The sequence below is a fragment of the Cavia porcellus genome, unplaced genomic scaffold (genome assembly GCF_034190915.1).
Source record: "Cavia porcellus strain 051 isolate PalLab524CR breed Dunkin Hartley unplaced genomic scaffold, mCavPor4.1 scaffold_30, whole genome shotgun sequence".
Taxonomy (NCBI): Eukaryota; Metazoa; Chordata; class Mammalia; order Rodentia; family Caviidae; genus Cavia; species Cavia porcellus.
This window is the reverse complement of record NW_026947513.1, coordinates 29,839,050-29,856,535: the sequence shown is the minus strand read 5'-3', so window position 1 is coordinate 29,856,535 and position 17,486 is coordinate 29,839,050. Positions and strand designations below refer to the sequence as shown.

Below are 17,486 nucleotides of genomic sequence, written 5' to 3'. Positions count from 1 at the left end.
AAAAAAAAATGTTTCAGTACTGAAGAATTCCCACTGTAGGAATAGAATGCATCAAAGGAAGGTGTACGATGGTGATTACTCTTCAGTTCTAGCATATAGGCATCATTGTGTCAAAACCTGGATCAAATAAAGTTCTACCAAATTATTTAGGAAAGAGAGAAAGATTCGTTGAAAAAATCTCCATCATTCCCTCTTTCTTCTCAGTTTTTAGTCTTGGTTGGGGTTCCTGGAAATGAAAAGGGAAACGATGAGTTTAGTGAGAGATTAAGGTTGGTATCATAGCTGACCACGAGTAATTGTGTATTTCCAGGGCTGAGGGGCACATCTAGCATCTCCCAACCTGGTGATTTTGATAAACAGAACGCTAAAAGGGTAACTGTTGCTCCGTCTCAATTCCAATCATGTGAATGCCCAGACTTGGCCAATTAGCTGGGCAGAGCTCATAGGTATTGGTCTCTGCTGTGAAAGACGTGGGAACCCATGAGGCACCTTTTCCCAAACACAGAGATACAGACAGCATCTCAGTCCTGCAGAGAGAGAGAGGGTCTACATGTTCAGAGTTCGGTTCTGATGTAGTAACTCTGATTGCATTTGGAATTAAGAATCATTAATGTTATTTGGGTAGTATATTTAGGTTTTAAAATCTTGTCTCCTAATTAAATAATTGTTAAAGTATCTAGCCTAAAGGTTTTAGTGAATGTTTCTCTGTGAAAGTCAGCTCCCTAGCACTTGTTAAATATAACGAGTTCTCATACCTTCTTCATGGTTCAGGGCCCTCAGCGTGAAGAGACCGAGTTCAAGATGATAAGATGTGGTCTTCACCCTAAGACTGCACAATGCCTAGGGCAGGCGAGGAGGCATCAGCAGGGTAGAAATACAACTGACCTAAGCTATCTCATTACTACAGAGAGCCAACTTAAATGTAGGTTAAGAACCCCTCATCTGAAATACATGGGACCCGGATTATAACTTCAGTATTCTGGAATACTTGCATATACATAATTAGATATCTTGAGAATGAAACCTGAGTTTAAATGTGACATTCTTTTGTGTCATGTACATCCTATATACAATCTTAAGATTTACACAGTATTTTTTAGTGCATGTACGTTTTGACTGGGTCCCATTGCCAGAGGTCAGGTAGGAAATTTTCTATTGGGGGCATCACATCAACATTCAGAAAGTTACTGATGTTAAAACATTTTGGGTTATGGATGTTCACACTCTGTCTAGTAACCTTTGACCAATGAAAGTCATTCTTTTATTCAAAAAATACATACTAAGCAACTTTTTCTGCCAGTTATTTTTGGCACCTGAGGTGATATGATTAGCTCAACACAACCAAATTCCCTGACTTCAGGTGTGCATTCTATAGAGAAAAAGTAAGCAAGGCAGAGGAAAAAGAATGTACGAGAAGAAAAGGCTGCTCTTTTTTGTGCGTCAAATTTATGACCTTATGCCTGCCAGGCAGGCACTTATGCCACTGAGCTAAACCCATGGCCCCAAGGCTGCTATTTTAAATAGGAACATCAGAGCAGATGAATTTTAATTAGAGTACTGGGAGAGATGAGAGGACAGACTAACTGGAAGCCTTGGGAAGGAACATTCCAGGCAGAGGCCACATCAGAGTTAGAGACCCTGGAGCAGGAGCATGCTGGGTAAGTTTGAGGACAGCAGGAGAGCCAGCAAAGTGAAGGACAGACTTCGTGGCAGAAGTAACAGGGGACAGAAAGTTTAGGGTCTTCAATAAATATACGGAAAATGTTCAGTATCTCAGGCCATTAGAAAAATGCAAATTAAAACAACACTGAGATTTCATCTTACTCCAGAAGGAACGGCCATCATCAAGAAATCAAATAAATGCTGTCAAGGTTGCAAAGAAAAAAAAAAAACCTCTACACTGATGGTAGGAATGTAAACTAGTACAACCACTATGGGAATCCTTATAGAGATTCCTCAAAAAATTAAAAATAAAAATTCCATCACTCGAGCTATTCCCTTTCCAAGTAAAGACAGCATACTACAATGATATATGCATACCCATGTTTATAGCAGCCCAGTTTCTAATAACTAAATCTTAAGTGGTCTACATGCCTATCCACACACAAATGGATAAAGAATGTTATTTATACACAGGGCAATACTACTGTGCCACAAAGAGGGATAAACTGGAGTCATTTGTAAGAAAATGAGTGTACCTTGAAACCATAATGTTAACGAAAATGAGTCAGACACACAAGTTTAAATATTATATGGTTTCTCTTATATGAGAGACCCAAATATAAATAAATTAAACAGAAAAATGAAAGGTAATAGAAAGCAGAGAGATAGGTCTTCTGCGAAAAGAGTAGGAAACCACATTATGAAGGGAGAGGAAGAGAAGGGAGGAAAAATGGATGAAAAAAGAATTAAGATGTGTCCTGAACATGTGCCAGCCTCCCACAGTGAATGTAATAGGTACTGCAAGCATGTGCTAAGAAAAATTTTATACTTTAAGAAAAGAAAATACAGAAACTTGTAGATGATCCTAAATCTCTGTTTTAGGAAAGTAAATCTAAAAGAGTTACTTTGGCTGCTATGTTACTTGGTTTTTCCACTAACACAGCAAAATACTTGAGGCTAAATAACTTCTTAAGCAAAGAAATTTGTCTAGCTCACGGTTCTGGAGGTTCAAGAGCCCACGGCTGGTGATGACCTTGCTGGTGGAGTCCTAAGTCTGCACAGGGCCTCTAGGGGCAAAGTGCACACAGGGATTCAGGGCTCTCTCCCTCCTCTTCTCCAGTCACCAGCGCAGCTCCACCCTGATGTCCTAATCTAATGCTAATTACTTCCCTGAGGTCTTACCATTAAACACTCTAATTGGATTAAGTCTCTGCAGTCATAATACCTTACAATTGGGATTCAGTCTCAATGCACAAAGCGTTGGAATCACTCAAACCATATAGCAGCTGCTCTGAGACGAGCTGAGGAAGAGGAACAAGTTAGAGCAGGGAACTCTTGAGAGGCTGTGCTGATACCCCGGCATTGATGGTGGGGCCAGGATGATAGCAGCAGAGTGATGAGATGTAGTTGGATTCTGGATGTTTCTTGCTGCATTGTTTTTAGGACATCAAGAGGAATCCAGAATGAGTCTGAGATTTTTGGTTTAAACATTAAAAAGACATAAAGTACTATTTAATGGAATCATGCAGGAAGATCTGGTTTGCAGAGAAAATTAGAGTGCTTGGATGTGCAGTTTAGGATGCTTACTAGGTGTCAAAATGGAGATATTGAGTAGAGGCGAGGTGATATATGCTTTGGAGACCAGGGAAAGCAAGGGACCAGGCCATTAAAGGGAGGAAGCACGGAATCCACAGCCTAGGCTCAGATCCCAGGTCCCGTATGTAAACCTAAACAGGATTCTGTCCTCTCTATGTCATACGGCATTATATGCTGTGGGATGATTGGGAACGTTAACTGAGGCCACACTCGGAGAGCACAATGCATAGTACACAGTAGGAGATGATGGATATTCACTTCCCCTTTTGCACTTCGTTCTGGTTTATTAGACTCTGTAAGTGAAGCTATGGCCAATAAAATGGATTAGAAAAGGCCCAGAATATGAGCATGAGCAGGAGGGACTCCATCCCATAAACAATGGGAAACATTTCTCTGGAAGTTTCTGAGAAAAACTAGAAATAATGCTGGGATGGTTAGGGTAGCTTGGACAGGGAGCAGGGGTATACATAGAAGGGGCAGGGAGTAGGGCCAGGGACTGCTACAAAGTCTGGGAAGTATGGGGGAAGGACAACCAGCCCAGTATGTTGGTCCTGGAGGACAGGGAGTGGGTGCACAAGCACATATGACCCAAACACAGAGGCTTTCTCTGAGCCAGAGCACTGTGTGCTCCTGAGGCTCCTCAAGGCGTATTTCCAGGCTATCTACCCAAGGACACAGCCCACTGCAATCGCACATAATCATCCTCTTCCCTGTAACGCATCTCCCAGCCTGGCCCCTGTGCCCCAATTGGCGTGCACTTCAGAACCGCTCATCCTGTGCAGTGGAGCAGCAAAAGCCTGAGCTCCAGCTGTCAGCAAAGATACTTGCTTCTATCCAGACTCTCCTAATCTTGATTCTCTTTCCCTGAAAATATATGTACATCCATTAAGGTCAAACATCTCTTTGTCTCTTCTCCATTTAATACTAGCTGTGGGCAAGTTAGGAGTTCTTCGTGAACAAAAAAAGAACATGTGAGACTTGAGACCTGAGGGGTACATCCGCAGGAGGCGTCTCACCTCTGTGTGTGTGCACGCGCACACACACACTTCACACTGGTAGGGAGGAAGACGGCTGGGCCAGGGCATGAGGAGCATAGTATTGCTTCTTGGAGAACTGAAGAGACAGAAATAGGCCAACTACCCACACTGGAAATTTTTCCTACTACCAGAGATTGGAATGTTCCATCCCTTGAGACAGCTCTGTCCTGCAGATGTGTTTTGCTTGAAGCACACAATGTTTTAAGAAATTTTGAATTTGTTGTCATTTAAAAATCAAGAGATTTCACATTTGAAATTGGAACTTGTCCTCCAAATTGCTTGCTGCAGCAACTCCTGCCTGGCCTCTTCAGAGCACAATCACCGAGCTCCCAAAGTGACTGCAGGGTCATTAACCCCTGTGATTCCCCACCCTGCATTACCTCCATCTTCTTGGCTGTCTTGCAAGCTGCATGTGAATTTGCAAAGCCAGATTTAAAATGAGATCATACTGGGCAGTCAATGATCTCAAAATGAGGAGCTGGCTAGGTGTTTGTCTAATATGGAGAAGGAAGTGTGAGAGAAGCTGGAGATCAAAGGGAGGTCTGTAATTGCCTAGCTGGTGAAGAGGGGCTGAGGATCACTTTCTTACAGCTTCCTCTTCTGTCATAAGCAAGCAAGTTGACCATCAGCAAGGACCCTTCCTCTGGCAGCCAGCTCATGCTGCCTGGGGGCATGAGCTCTGTGGAGGATACTCACTGAGGTCTCTGTGAATAGTGTCTGGGGTCCATCCTGCATCTAATCTCCAACTCCTATTAGCAGTGAACACAGAGAGTTGGGAGTTTTGCAGCATGGAGGTTCATTTTCTCTTATCATGCCTTCCCTAGAAAAAATAGACAGAGATTCCAGCACACCTAATGTCAGCGTTCTGACTTACAGACTGGCTTGTCTCTGCTTGCTTTGATAAAGGAGCTCAAGGACTCCTGCCTCATTATTGCCATGAACACTGATTTCCAGAGCTTGTGGTTTAGGTGAAAAATGGTTTTCTGTGTTCCTTGTGTTCATCCTTCAAGTTCATGGCCATTACCACCTGAGAGTACTTAGTCCTCAGGATAACTAGAGGGGATCATAAATCCTGCTTGCTTTGAACACAGCCCAGGGTTCACCAAATGTTCCTGTACTGGCCAATGCTAATCAGCTCTTCCCCTCTCCTTCCCTGTTTTGAGTCTGTAAATCAAGAGGCCCCAGTATTAGTCACTGCAGAAGAGATAATTAGTAAGTACAAGCCACAACCTTCGTGCATCACTCTGTGCCTCACATTCAAACTGAGCTAAGAAGCTGGATAAGTTGTTCTAAGAGAACTTTCTTTTCAAACAAAGCTGGTAAGTCCAAAAGTTTCAGTGAAGATTCTATACCTTTCCCAGCTTTCATAAGGACAGATGATACATTGCCAGAGGGAAAGTTACTCACCCATTTTGTGGAGTTTTCCTTTCTTGGACTCAAAAATATGTCTTTAGAACCCAAGGAATATAAAACAGTAAAATTTCTTAATCATATAGTCTAGGGTGAAGATATTTTGTAAATACCTTACCCTCCTCAATGATAGGAATAAAATGTTATTTGTTTTCTACTAGGATATGCCATGTTCCCCACTGTGTCGCCTACTGGCCCTCACTGTCCTATGCCTGCCATCAAGGAAGCCCTGCCTGTGGCTCTGCCAGCTGTTTGTCCAATTGAAACATTAATTTCTTATTGTAGCACTGCTAAGGGTGCAGCTGCCCCCCAAAAAGAAAGACTCTTCAAACCAACTAAACCATCTAGAAACTTTCTTTCCATTCATTGCTGACCAACTGGCCAGCCTAGCAGTGTTCCTCTTGTGTTATTTGTGATGTTAGAACTACTCAAATGCATTCTGGCTTCTACTTTTTCCACCAGACGATCTTTATTCCAATTTTTCAATTTCTCATATCATCTTTCCTATTTGGAAGCAGGACAAATAGAAGCCAGAACAGCCAATTAGAATGGTAAAATCTCACCATTGGAACCAGGAATTTGAACTCTTCCTGCGAGGCTGGTACTAACACCATAAACTGGGGCTTATACTAGCTGTTTTCCTCTTCTAGAAGAGTATAAGGCTGTGTAAACCTGGAGCTTTTATTTACTCATTTCATTATTTTAAAGAGAATAAGGCAAAACAGAACAAAGCAGATCAGAGCAAAACAATGTAAATAAGACAATAAGTTCAGAATAAGACAATAGGAAATCAACAGTGGCTACCAGAATGTGTTGTTTTCTTCAATAGAGTTCTTCAACAGACAATAAGCTAATACACATCAAAATAGTATGAAAGCAATCAGAACAAAAGAATGAGAGCCTAACGGGCCTTCAAGACCAGATACTAGGAAATCAACAATGGCTACCATAATGTCTCTTGTTCTCTTCAGAATAGCTGTCCATATCTTCATACATATTGAAATCAAATAATTGAAAACAGACTAAAATCAATCAAAACTAAGAATAAAAGCGTTATTGGATGTCACAACAAAATGACAGGAAGTCATCAGTGTCTACCATGATGTCTTGTTTCCTTCAATATAGCTGTCCATACCATCACACATAATAAAATCAATTCTTGTAAACTCCCTAGGTAAAGTTCTAGGCATATATAAACCTATATATGTTCATGTGCATCTATCCTTTCTGTGTTAGAAGAAAAAACAAAACAAAACAATGTATAAGGAAAATAAGAAAAAAGTCAAATAAATAACTATAACAAAAAGCTTAAAACAATAACAATATAGGCCTTCAAAATAAGGTGGTAGGAACATAACCAATTTTGTTGTTTTGTGTAGTTATCTGCAAAAGTCTTACTGATATTACTATAGTCATGCAAAATTGACCTAATCCAATGAATGTTAAATGTTCTGTTCCAAGAACTAACAGAATTAGTAGTACAATCATCTTAGTAATCTTAAGTGTATATATACACATTCATATCTTTTTTCTCTTCCTCTTTTCTGCTTTTCCCCATCTGAGTTATTTTTTCTTCTTTGAGCATTTTCTTGTTCTTGTGCAATATTTATTGAAGATTTTGTATCTTATTTACGCTCTCAGTTTCTCACACTAGGGAGACAATATGGTATTTACACATCTGAGTTTGATTTATTTCACTTATGAATATGGTCTCAAGTCACATTCATTTACCTATAATAAAAAGCTCAATGTGGTCTTTCTTTATAGCTAAATAGTATTCCATTGTATAAAAATACCACATCTTTTTTATAAATTCCTCAGTTGATGGGCATTTGGGTTGTTTCCAAGATTTAGCTATTACAAATTGTGCCACTATAAAATGGGTGCACCTGTGTCACTGTGATATGGTGTTTTCAGTTATTCTAGGATTATGCCTAGAAGTGTAATAGCTAGGTCAAATGGGACCTCTAATCCCAGATTTTTGAGCAACCTCCAGACTGATTTCCACAATGGTTGAACCATTCTACACTCCCATCAACAGTGCAGAAGTGTTCCGTTTTCCCCACATACTCTCCAGCATTTGTTATTAGTGGTTTTGCTCTTAGCTGCTCTGGAATGAGATGGAGTCTCAGTGTTGTTTTAATTTACATTTCTCTAATGACCAATGATATTGAACATTTTTCATGTATTTACTTGCCACTGGTATTTCTTCAGCTGAAAAGTGTGTATTCATCTCAGATGCCAATTTTTGGATTGGGTCTTTTAATTTCAGGAGCCTGATTTTTTAAAATTATTTATATGTTCTAGATAGAAGTCCTTTGTCTAAGGGACAGTTGACTAAGATTTTTTTTCCCAACTTGTGAGTTTTCTTTTCACTCTGTTGGAGATTTCTTTTGACATGCAAAAACTTTTTAATAAGACGAGATCCTAGTTGTTGATTCTGGGAAGTATTTCCCATACAGCTTCATTTTTGTTCAAGAATTCTCTGCTGACCTCTATGTCTTCAAGATTTCTATTTTGTCTTCCTGCATATTTAGGGTTTCTATTTTAATATTGAGACCTTCGATCCATTTTGACTTTAGTTTAGTTTAGGGTGATAGGCATGGGTCTGGTGTTAGTTTTTGGTGCATATGGAAAGCCAGTTTTTCTAACACCACTTCTTAAAGATGCTATCCTGCTTCCAGTGAATGTGTTTAGTCCCTTTGTCAAAGATAAGGTGGTTGAATGTGTTTGTAGTTGTGGTTCTATCTTCTAATCTATTCCACTGATCTTCAGGTCTGTTTTTATTCCAGTACCATGCTGATTTTATCACAGTAGCTATGCAATATAACTTCAAATCAAGAATTGTGATGTCTCCTGCCTTGCCTCTGTTGCCCAGAATTGTTTTTGCTATTCTAGGTCTCTTCTGGTTCCAGATGGATCTTAAGAATGATTTCTCTATATCTGTGAGGTGCTAGTGGTATTTTCATTGGAATTGCATTAAATCTCTATAACAATTCTGGGAAAATAGCCACTTTCACAATATTTGTTCTTCCAATCCATGAACAATAAATGTCTTCCCATTTTCTGAGATCCTCAATTTTTTTTCAGAGTACTATAGTTTTCACTGAATAGATCTTTTACTTTCTTTGTTAGATTGATTCCTAAGTATTTCATTGTTTTAGATGCTATTGTGAAGGTGTGGTTTCTCTTATTTCTCTCTCAGTGAGTTTGTTGTTTGGGTCAGGAATGCTATTGATTTTTGAGTGCTGACTTTGTATCTGTCTGCATTACTGAATTTGATTATTATACCTAGAAATATTTCAACGGAGTTCTTCTGTATAGAGTTATCATGCCATCTGAAAATAATGATAATTTAACTTCTTCCTTTCTTATCCTTATTCCTTTTATTTCTCTCTCGTCTAATTGCTCTGGCTAATGTTTCTAGAACTATATTGAATAGGAGTGGTGATAGTGGACATCCTTGTTTTGTTCCTGATTTTAGAGAGAAAGCTTCCAGTTTTTTGTCATTTAGTACGGTGTTCCTGTTGGTTTGTCATAGATGGCTTTTATCAGATTGAGGTAAAGACCATCTATTCTGATTTTTCATAGGATTTTTATCATGAATGAGTGTTGGACCTTATCGAAAGCTTTTTCTGCATCTATAGAAATGATCATGTGATTCTTATCTTTGGTTCTATTGATATGATGTATTACGCTTATTGATTAGTGTATGTTGAACTATCCCTGCATTCAAGGGATGAATCCTACTTGGTCGTGGTGGATAATCTTCTTGATGACTTGCTGCATTCTGTTTTCCAGTATTTCATTGAGGATATTTGCATCTGTGTTCATTAAGAAGATTAGCTTGTAGTTCTCTTTTTTGTTGGATCTTTCTCTGGTTTGGTATTAGGGTAATAATTGCTTCCAGCAATGAGTTAGAGAGAATTGCTTCCCTTTCAATTTCACTGAAAAATTTAAAGTGTTGGGGCTGGGGATTTAGCTCAGCGGCATAAACGCCTGCCTTGCAAGCAGGCAGTCGTGAATTCAATCCCTGGTACTGATAAAAACGAAAAAGACAAAAAAAAAAAAAATTTTAAAGTGTTGGCTTCAATGTTCCTTGAATTTCTTGTAGAATTCAGCTGTGAATCCATCAGGACCTAGGTAAGGTTTTAATTACATTTTCAATTTCATTAACTGAAATTGAGTTAGCAGTTTTATGTCTTCTTGATTCAGCTTTGGTAGTTCATACGTTTCTAGGAATCTGTCCATTTCTTCTGTGTTATCAAATCTATGAGAGTAGAGGTTTTTGAAGTAGGTATTGATGATCTTCTGTATTTCCACAGGGTCTGTAGTGATTTCAACCTTTTAATTCCTTATTGCATGAATTTGAGTGTTTTCTTTCCTTGAAAGAATTAATAAAATTTATCAGCCCCTAACCAACCCAGTAGATAAATAAATTTTGTTTATTCTTTCAAAGGACAAACTCTTTGATTTGTTAATTCTTTATATTGTTTTCTTAATCTCTATTGTGTTGATTTCTGCTCTGATCTTTATAATTTCTTTCCTTCCTTTGCCTTTGGGCTTGACTTGCTCTTTTTTTTCTAGATGTTTGAGGTATAGCATCAGGTTGTTTAGTTGTGTTTGTTTTGTTTTCCTGATGTGGGAGTTCACTGTAACAAATTTCCCTCAGAGGACTGCTTTCATTATGTCCCACAATTATGGTAAGTTGTATTTGTATTTTTATTTGTAGATATTTTTAAATTTCTTCTTTGACCCATTGATTGCTCAGGAGCGTATTACTTAATTTCCATGTGTTTGTGGATTTTTCTAATTTCCAGTTTTATAGCACTATGATCAGATAATATGCATGGGATAATTTCAGTTCTTTTGCATTTACTTAAGCATGTTCTATGGGCTACTATGTGGCCTGTGTAAAGAATGTCCCATGTGAAGCTGAGAAGAATGTATATTCTGTTGTTGTTCAATGGAACACTCTGTACACGTCTATTTATCCATTTCTTCACAAGTTTGATTCAATTCTGTTATTTCTTTGTTGATTTTCTGTCTAGTTGATCTATCTTTTTGGGTCACTGGGGTGTTAAGGTCTCCTGTTATATTTATATTATTGCTGATTTGATTTTTCATTTCTGTTAATATTTGTTTTGTATAGCTGGGTATCCATATTTGGTGCATATATATTTAAGATTGTTGTTTCTTTCTCTTGAAGTTTTCCCCTAACCAATATGTAGTGACCTTCTTTATCTCTTTGGATCATTCTTGGTTTTAAGTTCACATTGTCTGCAAACAGAATAGCTGCCCCTGCTTTTTTGGGGGGAGGTGGGTTCCTATTCCATGATGTGTTGCTTTCCATCCTTTGACTTTCAGTCTGGGAGTTTCCTTTTGGGTTAGATGGGTTTCTTATATATAGTATAGGATTGGATGTTGTTTCTTGATCTACTCTGCCAATCTGTTTTTTTTTTAATGGGTGAAGTGAGGCCATATACATTAATGGTTATGACTGATATATATTGTTTTATTTTTGTTGTTTTCTTTCTGCTGTTGGTTCTTTACATTTTCCCTCTGTTTAATTGTTTGCCTTGCTTGGTGCTTTTTTTCTATGGCTATCTAGAATCTCTTTTAGTATTATTTGCAGGGTTGATTTGGTGGTCATGAAGTTCCTCAGCTATTCTTTGCTATGGAAGTATCTTATTTCTCCATCCATTTAGAAGGACAGTTTTTCAGGGTACATCAGTCTGGGTTGGAAGTCATTTTCCTTTAGGATCTGAAATACTTCACTTCATGCTCTTTTTGGTGTATTGAGAAGTCTGCTGTGATTCTGATAGGCTTTCCTTTATAGGTAATCTGGATCTTCTCTGTACCAGCTTTTAATATTCTGTTCTTATGTTGAATTTCTGAGATGTTGATTATTATATGTCTGGATGTAGATTTATTTTGATATGGCTGATTGGAATTCGATATGCTTCTCTTATCTGTATGTCAGTTTTTTTCCCTATGTTTGGAAAATTTCCAGCTATTATTTCTGTAAATAGTCTTTTTATATCATTTGTGTTGTCACCTTCTTTTTCATTTATACCTATTAATCTTATATTGTTTTTCTTTGCATCATCTTGCAACTGTTGAATTGTTATTTCTTGATTCCTTGTTTTTTTTTAAGATCTTTCCTGTTCACTAGCTGCAATCTTGTCTTCAAGGTCTGATAGTCTGTCTTCACATTCACTGAGGCAGTTTTGCAAGCTTTTGATGGAATTTTTGTCTTCTTGGATACTTTTTTGAGTCTGTTTCTTGCTTTCTAGTTCTTTCTTATATTGTTCATTCAAGGTTTCCATCATTTTGCCAGGTTCCTCTATTTTTTTAACTATGTCTTATTTAGATGTGTTCAACATTTCTTTCATTACATTTGTCATTTCTTGTTTTACCTGGGAGATTATTTCTGATCTGAGTTCTTTTATACCTTCCTGGAGTGATTTCTTTACTTCAGTCACTATCGTTTCAGGAGTTTCAGGTATATGGCTTACATTTTCTCCTATGTCCATATCTCCAAGGCTTGCTTAGGATGGGCTGGAGATCAGAGATTGCATTTTGTTCTTTCATTTTGTCATTTTTCTATATTCCCTTAAGGAAGCTGAAGAAAAGGTCTCAGTTGTTTCTTAGGTTGAGAATATCTATCCTTACTGCAAGGAGTTTCCCCAGTTGAGTAGGGGATGTTAGGCAGTCTTTACCAGGTCCCCGGTGGCACTCAAAGTCTCCCCAGATGGGAGAGTGCACTGGGTTGACCTTCAGCACATCCCATGTGGCTCACTGAAGCTCCTCAGATGCTTGAGGCAACTGAGTAGGGCCCTACCAGGTTCTGAGTGGCATACTAAGGCTGAATGGTATGTTGAGTACACTGGGCAGGTCTTCAGCTCATGCCACATTGCACACCAAAGATCTTTGACTTCTTGAGGTCTCTGAGTAGGGTCCTAACAGATTCTAAGCAATATTCTAAGACTATATGGCTAGGTGAAGTTGCTGTGGAAGCCTTCAGCTAGCAACACTCAACATATGGTGGCTCCCACTTACCTGAGGGGTCAATGGGTGGGACCCATCCAGGACCCAAGTGATGACCCAAAGGTCCCACACTGTTTGGGCATGCTGGGCAGAGCCCTACCAGATTCTGAGCAAAGTCCTGTGGCTTCACAGCTAGGTAGAGTTCACTGTGGCAGGCTTCAGCTTACATGTGGTAGCTCCCCATCCTGGAGTTTTATACTAATATTAAAACTGTATTTCATCACATCTAAAATGCAGCTAATTATATAAGAAGCATCATGTTGTATGTTCCAATGGAATAAAAAAGCAACTGATGTCTCACCAATTAAATGATCCCAAGCACTTTTAAAGATGTCTCCATATGACTGGATTGGTAAAAGCAGGCTCTTGTGGCTTTGAAATCCATTCAGGCAACGCTAGTAACTTCTGCCCTGGGTTGCATTGCTTGGTGTAAAATAAGCATCCTTTTTAGTGATCTTAGCAAAAAAAATGTAATACTGATTTTTATCTCTTGAGTAGTGTGTTTAAACAAATAAAGAGTTTGCTTATTCTTTGCCAGAAAATACAGATATATGGACCTTCTGAGGATATTTGTTTCATCCATATCAAATATATACCCCTCTGCTTTCTTTTTTGAAACTTTGTCTTACAGTCGCTTTCCATTTCATTGCTGAATCATAATGTGATCTTTTTAAAAACATTTAAATGGTAACTGTACTCAGCAGTTAGAACCAGGAGTACACTCAACACAGTGGAAGTGACACATTGATAATTGTGACTGTGTTGGCCATGCCCAGGCAGTGGCATCATTATCGTGTGCCCAGACATTATCATGTCTGTTGCTGCTGGCAACAGAGGCTGTTCAACCTCCTTGGCCACACAGTCTGCTGATCTCAGTCATATGAATGTAAGAAAAAATGAGCCTCTTAGAATTGAGGCATTGTGGAAATAGCTACAACTTATTGTCTGGGTACCAAGAACCTAAACTCTTCTTTTTTTTTTTAATTTTATTTAAAAGGAAAAAGAGAAAAAACAAAACAAAGCGATGTAAGGGTACAAGTAATACAGAACTACAAAAAAAAAACAGTAATAAATCACCAGTTAATAGAATACACATTATCATCTTAGAGATAGTTGCTCAAGTCACAGTATCAAAGCATACAAAATGGACATTCAAACAGAGAGACTGCAAACAGTTGTGTTCAATGATCCAACCAAAAACATTAATATGGTCAGCTATTTAACACCCCTAAACACACTTGCAGTTGTACAAGATCCTAAACTCTTAACAACAGTTAATGTCAACCAAACTTAAATTAGTATGTGCAGATTAAAAAATTTAACCAGATTAATAAAATTACAGATTCCTCCAGAGAGGTAAATTTTAGAGAAAGATTTTGATCTAGATAATAGGCCCTTCCATTCTACCGTTCTATGGTTGCATAGGCAGTATAAACTATGTGCATATCAAATATACACTGACATTTTGGAGGACTTATTGAGCTAACATTTATTTAGTAGTAGTACGTGTTTGTAACACAAGGTTTACATTCCTAGTGTAGAGTGGGTTGTCCGTGTACATAATACATCTTAATTCCTTTGATTTTGTCTCCTTTTAAGAATGTAAAGTATCAAATGATGTTGAGATTTGGATAAGGGATTGTTTTCTGACCTTTATCATCTTCTATTTGTTTTTTACTTCATTCTGTCATTTATTTTTAGCAATAAAAAAACAATGTGAAGTATCATTCCAAATATATTCTGGAAATTTTGTTTAACATTGCTCAATTACATAAAATTTGTGTAATGAATAGATGAGTAACATAACATACAATCAGTACATTTACTATATGCACATGTAGGTACTCAATAATTCTTGCCCAAAACAAATGAGTTAAGTACACAGTTTTCAAACATGCTGGTTTTATTCTGCTAATGTAATCTCTACAGTGGCTGCTGGAATACAAATCTTCTTAAAGGAACTCATGAGGTGATTTCTGTTTTTACAACTATGAGAACTGGTTACACTCCCCATGTCATTTCCTGACAAAACCTTTGCCTGTGACCTAAAATGACCTGCCTAGTGGCAGTGAAGTTGTATTGACAGAAAAATGTGGGCCTGGATCGGCTCAAACCTTAACCTTGTGAGCCTTAGGAATGATCTTTCCCTGCCTTTTTCTATTACAGAAGTTACTGGCCTTTATGACATAGTTTGCTTTTAGGTAAAATGGATGATGAATGCAATAACAATAACAATTATGTTATTGTTTAAAAAAACTGTAAAAGCTCTTTTTACTCTCCTGATGCTGGAAGATGACTTTTTTTTTTTTTTTTTTTTTTTTTTCAGTGCACAGCAACCCTGGTGCTGGCCTCTCTGAGGGACAAGGGACTCTCTTTCAGACCAGTCCAGAGGCAGAGATTGAAGCCCCAAGCCTGCACTTAGAGAACAGGATCCACTCCTGTGGCTTTGTGGGAACAGTGATTTTGTTCCAAGGACAATTAAATGGAATCTAGGAGGAGTTTTGTATTTCTGTTCAATTCTCTGGGAGCAAAACCCAAAAGAAAGGAGAGTGTGATTTAAGAGCTTTCATGGTCCAAAAAACATCAGCAAGAAGGAATTGCTGAGCCTAAACTGTTAAAGGATCGCCATCCTTTAGCACTAGCTGCATCAGCACCATAACTTTCATAGATTTGTGTTCCAGCAGCCACCAGAGAGATTACATTAGGAGAAGCAACAAGCATGTTTAAAAACTGTGTACTTCAGGCATAAAGTCATTTGTTTTGGGCAAGCATTACTGAGTACCTACATTTGCAGTGGAAGGGGGATTTGAGGCCGTCATGTGTATGTGAAAAGCTCCATCAAGCCACTGAGCACTTGTAGCAAGGCCCAGCCTATCTAACATCCTGGGTTTTTGTTCCAGCTGTAAAGGTGCCTCCCACTACGGCCTGACCAAGGACAGGAAGAGGCGCTCCCAAGACGGCTCTTCTGATGGCTGTGCAAGTCTCACGGCCACTCCACTCTCCCCAGAGGTTTCAGAAGCTCCCCATGAGCCTGGCCTAGACGACCCTTCCTGCGTGTCCACAGTGGAGAACTGTCATCCAGAAAACAGCTCCTCGGACACTGGCCGGAGCAACCGAACCAGAGGTGAGTCAGATGGGTGGGTGACTGGGAATGGGCTCTGGCCTTCCTTGGGATTGCACTCTGAGCAATACTCACTGTGGAAAGTTCTAGAAATGTTTTTATAAAGGGAAATGGTTCTGGTAGTTTTGGCAGCCACTCAATATGCAATTCTCCAGAGTGAAATGAAACCACGAGTACCTCAGGTCATTAAAATGGTGTAATCTGACTTGGTGAAAGGGGTTGAAGTAATGTATGGCTCTTGCCGGCTCAAGAAAAGTATTGTTACACCCAGTTCAGTCCAGGAGGAAAAATGGGAAATTTTTAAACAAGCTGAACATATTTCATTATAGAAAACTTAGAAAATACAGGTAAGCAACTTTTATAATCCTTTCATCTAGATATAATCACTGTTCATGTTTTATTGTAAATACCGTGTGTACATAAAAGATGACTTAACTTGTAAGTACTATTCCTTTTGTCTCTTTTTCTCAGCGTGGCCTTTTGAGCGATCTTCTTTCAGAATCAGATCTTTTAAAAAACTTAACAGAGCCTTCAGCTCCCTTCGAAGGACAAAGAATGGGAGTATAATTGCCAACTGTGCTGACCAGAGCAGAGAAAATCATGAAAATACCACTGTTCCTGAAGGTAAACGAACTCCCCCATAGGACTGGACATGAGCTGGGCTCCCAGAGGGAGGTTGAGGACAGGCTGCCCGCCATCCACCTTCTGTGACCTCTCTTTTCTCAAGGGTATAAAATATTTTCATCTTGTCAGCCTACTTCTCTTGTAGGTAAATGAGGAAAGAAACATTTGTTCTCTGTTTATACAAATGAGAGAAAAATTGTTAAAACCCTTACCTTAAGGGGCTGGCTTAATATATATAAATAATAATAGAACGAAATGCTTTTAAAATAGTATTTGCACATAATAAGTGATATTACAGTACTTGCTCTTATTCCTACTATGTATGAGGAATGATCCTGGGTATTTACATGCATTTTCTCCTTTGCTCCTCATCATAATCCTAAGAATTAGTTACCATCATTATTCCTGCTTATCTATGAGGAAATTGAAGCCTCCTTGCTGTATTTTGAATTCAGGTAATTGACTCTAGAATCTGTGCAAAGCAAACTGTAGAACTCCAATTATTGTATTTGTTATGCCTCAGAAAATTCATGAGTGGTCACAGAAGGCTTCTTCCAACTATTCATGATGACCTCATGCCCTGTGTGCATGTACTATACACGCGTGCACACACATGCGCCCACACACAGAGCATGCTTTAACTACTCTGAACTTATCACAGTACTGTATTTCCCACAGCCAGTCATTGAAGTTCAATCAGCATGAAGTTTAAGAATGTATATTTACAATGTTTCAAGCTTCCTCAGGCCACTAAATTATCTTGTAAATAGTGCTCTTCAATGTTTTAGAAGCAGTTTAGGTTTTTTGTTTTATCCTATATTGTTTCTGGAGAGCTGAGGTCATTAGGGAAGAATGGGCTAAGCTCATAGGTTTTTAAAGTAGTCACAAAGAGTGGATTATGTAGAACCTGCAGTGTTACATCTTTCCAGATGACAACATTCAAGGAGGCTCTTCAGGCAAAGGCAGCTGTCAGCAGCTACTAGAGA

General features: G+C 38.6%; 1 protein-coding gene across 7 annotated transcripts in view; it reads left to right on the top strand.

The window, feature by feature from the left end:
- The window catches only part of Lnx1 (ligand of numb-protein X 1), a 112,614-nt gene that overhangs the window by 62,486 nt on the left and 32,642 nt on the right, over positions 1 to 17,486 (top strand). For all 7 annotated transcript variants that reach the window (XM_063240429.1, XM_063240426.1, XM_063240427.1 and 4 more), the window contains 2 exons: positions 15,656 to 15,879; positions 16,348 to 16,500. In XM_063240429.1, the coding sequence (XP_063096499.1) occupies positions 15,656 to 15,879; positions 16,348 to 16,500 (377 nt within the window). The remainder of the gene's footprint in view (positions 1 to 15,655; positions 15,880 to 16,347; positions 16,501 to 17,486) is intronic.